The sequence below is a fragment of the Salvelinus fontinalis genome, chromosome 11, assembly GCF_029448725.1.
Source record: "Salvelinus fontinalis isolate EN_2023a chromosome 11, ASM2944872v1, whole genome shotgun sequence".
In the NCBI taxonomy this organism is placed as follows: domain Eukaryota; kingdom Metazoa; phylum Chordata; class Actinopteri; order Salmoniformes; family Salmonidae; genus Salvelinus; species Salvelinus fontinalis.
In genome coordinates, this window is record NC_074675.1 from 8,743,768 (window position 1) to 8,752,075 (window position 8,308).

An 8,308-nucleotide genomic window follows, 5' to 3' on the forward strand; every position below is an offset into this window, starting at 1 on the left:
CTATTGAGTCCATTATACAAGGCTGTCCAGCTCTTTTGTGTTCCCTTTTAAGTCTGAAACCGTAGACGGCATAGGGAGGCATTGATTGGCCACCACCGTGGCTCGGGGTTAACGGATGCTGCCTGGGCTTGGTCCCACCTCAGATCTTAACATCCTCCCTGAAAGGACTGATTCTGACCCGGACTCACGTCTATGTGGTCAGGGTGAAATAGTCCAAAATTGTGTGTGTGTGTGTGTACACGTTTTACTGTACCTGTGAGTACCAGATTTCCTGACAAGAATAGTAAATCAACAAAAATCAGAGAAGTGAGGACATTTTTCCAGTCCTCACTTGTAAAAAGGCTATTTTAGGCTCAGGGGTTAGGTTTAGGGTTAGGGTTAACATTAGAGTTAGGTTTAGGTGCTACGGTTAGGTTTAGGGTTCAGGTTAGGGTTAGGTTTAGGGTTAGGGGTATAGTAAGACATAGCTGTGTGTGAGTGTGTGTATATAATAAGTAATTAGATGAGTGATTATATTTGTCCTGTTTCACACATGTACCAGTGTGTGTATTGATATGCATGGGGGAAATGGAAATGTGTTTTTTTGCCTATCCCAGCTCCCCCTGAGACACCCTCGGCGCGTGTGTGTGTGTTTGTGTGTGTGTGTGTGTGTGTGTGTGTGTGTGTGTGTGTGTGTGTGTGTGTGTGTGTGTGTGTGTGTGTGTGTGTGTGTGTGTGTGTGTGTGTGTGTGTGTGTGTGTGTGTGTGTGTGTGTGTGTGTGTGTGTGTGTGTGTGTGTGTGTGTGTGTGCGTGTGTGTGTGTGCGCACGTGCGTAAGCTGTATCAGTCCTCTTGACAGAAGCAGTGATGCGTGAACACAGTTTAGAGGTGGCGCTCACCAGCTCTTCCTAAATCAGGTCAGCTTTGAAGGCTGCTGACAGAGTTTGATGGACTCTGTACTCGTTAAGAATGTACTTTATAACACAATGAAAGCATTCACTCTGCGTTGTATGTTGGGGTGATGCACCAAACAATAACTTAATATTCAACTTGCGTGGAGTATATTCGTTCTCTAAATGTTAAGCGCTGGTTGACTGTTTAGTGAATAAACGCTATAGTTCAACACAAAGGAACAAGCCATTTTAAAAGCCCACACACATTCACCACATTTGTCCCAGTGTTGGCGTGGTTACAGCATTCCAATGTGAAATAGAAAAAGCATGAAAACTTTATCGGCAGCGCTGACACATTCTGTTATTCCCTCATTAGACGCGTGTGCCGACTCATTCTGCAACGCTCCTTTGAGGAGACGGGTTCTTTTTTGTTGTGCCTTGAAACTGGAAACTGCTGTGACTGGCATCCATTTTGGGCCTCCCACAACTCATGTTAATTACCAGCCCATGGTGTCCGCTGACAGAGGCGATGATGGCTGGAGCATAGCCAGGCCTAATTGGACTAGGCAGGCAGATCTACGGGGCCTTGCCCTTGGCCTATAGCACTGTACTGTCTTCCTACAGCTGTTGTGTCTACGACTGTGTTTGTGGGAAGACACTGCCACGGGTAAAATCCAAATGGCACCCTTTTCCCTGCACACTGCATTACTTTTGAACATGGCCTATAGGGCTCTGGCCAAAAGTAGTGCACTATGTAGGGAATCGGGTGCCATTTGGAACGCAGCCTACAAGTACTGTAGCACTCTACTGCTTATTTGTAGCTCCCCTTTAGAATGGGCTTAATGTACTGCAATAGAATGGGTTTAATGTACTGCAATAGAATGGGTTTGATATACTGCAGTAGAATGGGTTTAATGTACTGCAACAGAATGGGTTTAATGTACTGCAATAGAATGGGTTTAATGTACTGCAATAGAATGGGCTTAATGCACTGCAATAGAATGGGCTTAATGTACTGCAATAGAATGGGTTTGATATACTGCAGTAGAATGGGTTTAATATACTTCAGTATAATGGGTTTGATATACTGCAGTAGAATGGGCTTAATGTACTGCAATAGAATGGGTTTTATATACTTCAGTAGAATGGGTTTAATATACTTCAGTAGAATGGGTTTAATATACTTCAGTATAATGGGTTTGATATACTGCAGTAGAATGGGTTTAATGTACTGCAGCAGAATGGGTTTTATATACTGCAGTAGAATGGGTTTTATATACTTCAGTAGAATGGGTTTAATATACTGCAGTAGAATGGGTTTTATATACTTCAGTAGAATGGGTTTTATATACTTCAGTAGAATGGGTTTTATATACTGCAGTAGAATGGGTTTAATATACTTCAGTAGAATGGGTTTTATATACTTCAGTAGAATGGGTTTAATATACTTCAGTAGAATGGGTTTAATATACTGCAGTAGAATGGGTTTAATATACTTCAGTAGAATGGGTTTAATATACTGCAGTAGAATGGGTTTAATAAATGGGTTTTATATACTTCAATAGAATGGGTTTTATATACCTCAGTAGAATGGGTTTAATATACTGCAGTAGAATGGGTTTAATAAATGGGTTTAATATACTGCAGTAGAATGGGTTTAATAAATGGGTTTTATATACTTCAGTAGAATGGGTTTAATATACTTCAGTAGAATGGGTTTAATAAATGGGTTTTATATACTTCAGTAGAATGGGTTTAATAAATGGGTTTTATATACTTCAGTAGAATGGGTTTTATATACTTCAGTAGAATGGGTTTTATATACTTCAGTAGAATGGGTTTAATATACTGCAGTAGAATGGGTTTTATATACCTCAGTAGAATGGGTTTTATATACTTCAGTAGAATGGGTTTAATATACTGCAGTAGAATGGGTTTAATAAATGGGTTTAATATACTTCAGTAGAATGGGTTTAATATACTTCAGTATAATGGGTTTTATTTACTGCAGTAGAATGGGTTTAATAAATGGGTTTAATATACTTCAGTAGAATGGGTTTTATATACCTCAGTAGAATGGGTTTTATATACTTCAGTAGAATGGGTTTTATTTACTGCAGTAGAATGGGTTTTATATACTGCAGTAGAATGGGTTTAATAAATGGGTTTAATATACTTCAGTAGAATGGGTTTAATATACTTCAGTAGAATGGGTTTTATTTACTGCAGTAGAATGGGTTTAATAAATGGGTTTAATATACTTCAGTAGAATGGGTTTAATATACTTCAGTAGAATGGGTTTTATTTATTGCAGTAGAATGGGTTTAATAAATGGGTTTAATATACTTCAGTAGAATGGGTTTTATATACCTCCGTAGAATGGGTTTAATATACTTCAGTAGAATGGGTTTTATTTACTGCAGTAGAATGGGTTTAATAAATGGGTTTAATATACTTCAGTAGAATGGGTTTAGTATACTTCAGTAGAATGGGTTTAATATACTTCAGTAGAATGGGTTTAATATACTTCAGTAGAATGGGTTTAATATACTTCAGTAGAATGGGTTTTATATACTGCAGCAGAATGGGTTTTATATACTTCAGTAGAATGGGTTTTATATACTTCAGTAGAATGGGTTTTATATACTTCAGTAGAATGGGTTTTATATACTTCAGTAGAATTGGTTTTATATACTGCAGTAGAATGGGTTTAATATACTGCAGTAGAATGGGTTTAATATACTTCAGTAGAATGGGTTTTATATACTTCAGTAGAATGGGTTTTATATACTTCAGTAGAATGGGTTTAATATACTGCAGTAGAATGGGTTTTATATACTTTAGTAGAATTGGCATCAGGCACTTCACTGTGAATTAGTCTTATATAAAACTATTGTAAGTATATAAAACATGAAGTGGTTACAGTCGGAGCTGAACTGGAATCAGGGGAAAAGTCCTGGACTGAGATGAAATGCATTTCGATGGGACTGACTAAAATTGAAAGACTATCTAAGATTTAGCTGCTGAGGCAAAATATAGGTTGTATCTTACAGATGGAGAATGCAGTGTCATGGCAGTGGTTTTCTATGTTCCCGTTGAAAATGGCAGGACTGCAGAAATGTCCTTTTCCCACTAAAAACATGTTTCGTTGACAATTCCATCCTGACAGCTGAGACGGGTTCAAACTGTTGGCACAGCGTCTTGGAATGCGTACCCATGCTACCTGTCAGAGTGCGTTGTCATGGTGATGTTGGTGATGCTGATGTATGACGGCGTCTTGAGGAAACAGAATGTTACAGGAGCCCACATCTGGTGTAACATGAAGTTGCCCCTAGACGCTGATGTTTGGTCAGTTTAGCTTTTTCCCCACTAATGGTTAAGGTTAGAATTGGGACAGAGGAAGCTGATCCTAGATCTGTACTTAAGGGAAACTTCACCACAGAGCCCAACATCTCTCATAAAGCGGTTCTCTGTGCATTACAGGGGAAGACCCCGAGACGAGACGCATGCGGACAGTGAAGAACATTGCTGACCTACGGCAGAACCTGGAGGAGACCATGTCCAGTCTGCGGGGGACGCAGATCAGTCACAGGTGAGCGAGGGGCTCGGGAACGTCCACTGTGGGGCTCAGGGTTAGGGTCAATTCCATTTCAATTCAAGACAATTCAGGAAGTACACTGAAATTCCAATTATTTTCAATGCTTTCAATTACAACAATTTTGAATTGGAATTGTATTTGGTTTACTTTCTGAATTGACTGGAATTGAAATAGTTGACCTCGTACAATTACATGTTGTTTTTCATTCTGCAGTTGCTCAATCTAAAGTTGACATGATTATAATTATATCAGGTCCTCAACTTAAACACCAGGTCAGTTATTATTTAGGATTCCTGATGTGTTCAGGGTTTTAAACTGTCTGGCATTCTATTTTAAGATGAAACATTCTGATTTGATCAGAATATAAAGGTCAGCGTATCTCAGAAGTCTCAAAACTCTTTATGATTTTCCACCAATTATCCTATCTTGATATTTCCTAGATATTCTAATCAAGTACTTACACGCTACTGGCACACTTTGATGGTGTTTGAGGGGGACAGAAAACCACAACCTATCATGTCTGGTCCGTCACAACAGCAGCCTGTTCGTATTAAAGGAATGTCTTGGCTGATCTCCGGCGAGTCATAATGATGACCGTGGGGTTTTGTCATGGCTCTGGGCTGTACTCCTCTCTTCTCCAATGGATTATTCTGATATTTCTGACCCATTTGTGGGGGAAATGGTGGCAAGGCGGCGGAACAGCGGTGACAGATGGCAGCGCGTGTTCCCTCACCGCCACCAGAAAGGAGCACGGTGCTGCTGATCAATAAAGCACCATTGTTTCTCTAGCACATTGACTCCAGTTAGACCCCCAGGGGCCACTGCTGTTATTCCATTGAGACACTTAGAGATGTGATGAGGAGAGGACACAGCATGGAACATGGATTATCAAACCCTCAACATCAGTCATGTAGAAACCTGTCTGCCCCCCTGTCTGCCCCCCTGTTTGCCCCCCTGTCTGCCCCCCTGTCTGCCCCCCTGTCTGTCCGCCCACCTGTCTGCCCGCCTGTCTGCCCGCCTGTCTGCCCGCCTGTCTGTCCGCCTGCCTGTCTGCCCGCCTGTCTGTCCGACCGCCTGTCCGCCCGCCTGTCTGTCTGCCCGCCTGTCTGCCTGCCTGTCTGCCCGTCTGTCAGTCTGTCTGCTACAGTATATATGAGTGTAAATAGAGTGAGGGTATCAGACAGGAATTCCAATGGGGCTCGTAACTAGAGAATGGGCAAGCCATTAAAAGGTCTTTCACACACAGAAATTGCCGTGAAGAGGTAATCAGGGCGAAGGTTTTTCACCTCCATTGTAATGAATCACTGCTGCATGAAGAACCGGCCCACAGTGCGTGATTGTTATTTATATGAGGGATTTCTTTTTTCTTTTCTGACTGGAGCTTCATTTCCATGGCGTGCGTACTTCATGGCCATCTGGTCCAGCTGATAGAGAGGCTGTGTTTGTCATCAATCTGATATCCTGTCAGGAATAGTATAGAAATGTAAAGGACCTCTCTGTGTGGTGGTTTCTCTGTTAGAACCCGTTTAAAGGACCTCTCTGTGTGGTGGTTTCTCTGTTAGAACCCGTTTAAAGGACCTCTCTGTGTGGTGGTTTCTCTGTTAGAACCCATTTAAAGGACCTCTCTGTGTGGTGGTTTCTCTGTTAGAACCCATTTAAAGGACCTCTCTGTGTGGTGGTTTCTCTGTTAGAACCCATTTAAAGGACCTCTCTGTGTGGTGGTTTCTCTGTAATAACCCGTTTAAAGGACCTCTCTGTGTGGTGGTTTCTCTGTTATAACCCTTTTAAAGGACCTCTCTGTGTGGTGGTTTCTCTGTTAGAACCCGTTTAAAGGACCTCTCTGCGTGGTGGTTTCTCTGTTAGAACCCATTTAAAGGACCTCTCTGTGTGGTGGTTTCTCTGTTAGAACCCATTTAAAGGACCTCTCTGTGTGGTGGTTTCTCTGTTAGAACCCGTTTAAAGGACCTCTCTGTGTGGTGGTTTCTCTGTTATAACCCATTTAAAGGACCTCTCTGTGTGGTGGTTTCTCTGTTATAACCCATTTAAAGGACCTCTCTGTGTGGTGGTTTCTCTGTTATAACCCATTTAAAGGACCTCTCTGTGTGGTGGTTTCTCTGTTAGAACCCGTTTAAAGGACCTCTCTGTGTGGTGGTTTCTCTGTTATAACCCATTTAAAGGACCTCTCTGTGTGGTGGTTTCTCTGTTAGAACCCATTTAAAGGACCTCTCTGTGTGGTGGTTTCTCTGTTAGAACCCATTTAAAGGACCTCTCTGTGGTGGTTTCTCTGTTATAACCCATTTAAAGGACCTCTGTGTGGTGGTTTCTCTGTTAGAACCCGTTTAAAGGACCTCTCTGTGTGGTGGTTTCTCTGTTATAACCCGTTTAAAGGACCTCTCTGTGTGGTGGTTTCTCTGTTAGAACCCATTTAAAGGACCTCTCTGTGTGGTGGTTTCTCTGTTAGAACCCATTTAAAGGACCTCTCTGTGTGGTGGTTTCTCTGTTATAACTCATGTACTGGTTGTTCTCTATGGCTGATTCTAACGTGTGAATCCCAGCCCCAGGGCCTCCCGCCCGGTTTGTAATTGAACTCTGCTTGAAACAGAGCGCAATCCACCACAACACTAACATCCCTCACAGTAACCTCCACATTCCTCCAAGACCCAGACGTTGCATGCCACACCACCACAGATAATCTGTATCGATCAAAGCCCGTGTTTGATTCTCTGTCCAACCTACACCCAGACGGAATTTAAAAAATAGTATTGATTGACATTTGAAGAGAAATATGTTTTCCGCATATGAAGAGATGCTGTGCTCTTCAAGGGCGATTCCCCAGATTGCAAGCAAAGAACAATTGCCCCCAAAAATCCCTTTCCACTGTGGCTGTGTATTAGTCCCATGGGATTCTGACTCCTCGGATGACATTTTAAATGTACTAGTTTTACCCGGTCTAGTTTGTTTAATTGGTGTTTACAGCGTTATAGGCAGAGTCAATTATTCCCAGCTATACGATGTTTGGATATCTGCTGGGCAGATACACACCGTGCTGAGGAGAGCATGGGATTTCTCACAGATGCAGGCTTAGGCAGTGTCTCAAATGGCACCCTGTTCCCTGTAGTGCACTACTTTGACCAGAGCCCTGTGCACTCTGTAGGGAATAGGGTGCCATTTGGGACGTAGACTTGCACAGGCTAAACTCATTTCCTTCACGCCATCAGTGGTGAAACCAATTGATCTGTAACACCTGTCAACCTGGGCGCCCACCGCACATACAGCTCTACCTCAACACCCCCATGCATTTCAACCAGCACATACAGCTCTACCTCAACACCCCCATGCATTTCAACCAGCACATACAGCTCTACCTCAACACCCCCATGCATTTCAACCAGCACATACAGCTCTACCTCAACACCCCCATGCATTTCAACCAGCACATACAGCTCTACCTCAACACCCCCATACATTTCAACCAGCACATACAGCTCTACCTCAACACCCCCATGCATTTCAACCAGCACATACAGCTCTACCTCAACACCCCCATGCATTTCAACCAGCACATACAGCTCTACCTCAACACCCCCATGCATTTCAACCAGTGGCAGCCCAATGCACATACAGCTGTACCTCAACACCCCCATGCATTTCAACCAGCGGCAGCCCAATGCAGACCTATTGAATGAAGCTCTCCCATCCATGTCCATGCAGTACATACTCCAGACAGGCAGGATCATTATTCTACCGTCCTTCATATTACCTTATCCAGCGCACTCCAGGTCAACGATGGGAAAACAATATTCTCTGTAAATGTGGATACACACATCAAGGTTGTGCC

At 42.5% G+C, this 8,308-nt stretch overlaps 1 protein-coding gene across 9 annotated transcripts in view; it reads left to right on the forward strand.

The window, feature by feature from the left end:
• The window catches only part of LOC129864961 (neuron navigator 3-like), a 290,755-nt gene that overhangs the window by 207,133 nt on the left and 75,314 nt on the right, over nt 1–8,308 (forward strand). For all 9 annotated transcript variants that reach the window (XM_055937305.1, XM_055937310.1, XM_055937306.1 and 6 more), the window contains one exon: nt 4,356–4,464. In XM_055937305.1, the coding sequence (XP_055793280.1) occupies nt 4,356–4,464 (109 nt within the window). The remainder of the gene's footprint in view (nt 1–4,355; nt 4,465–8,308) is intronic.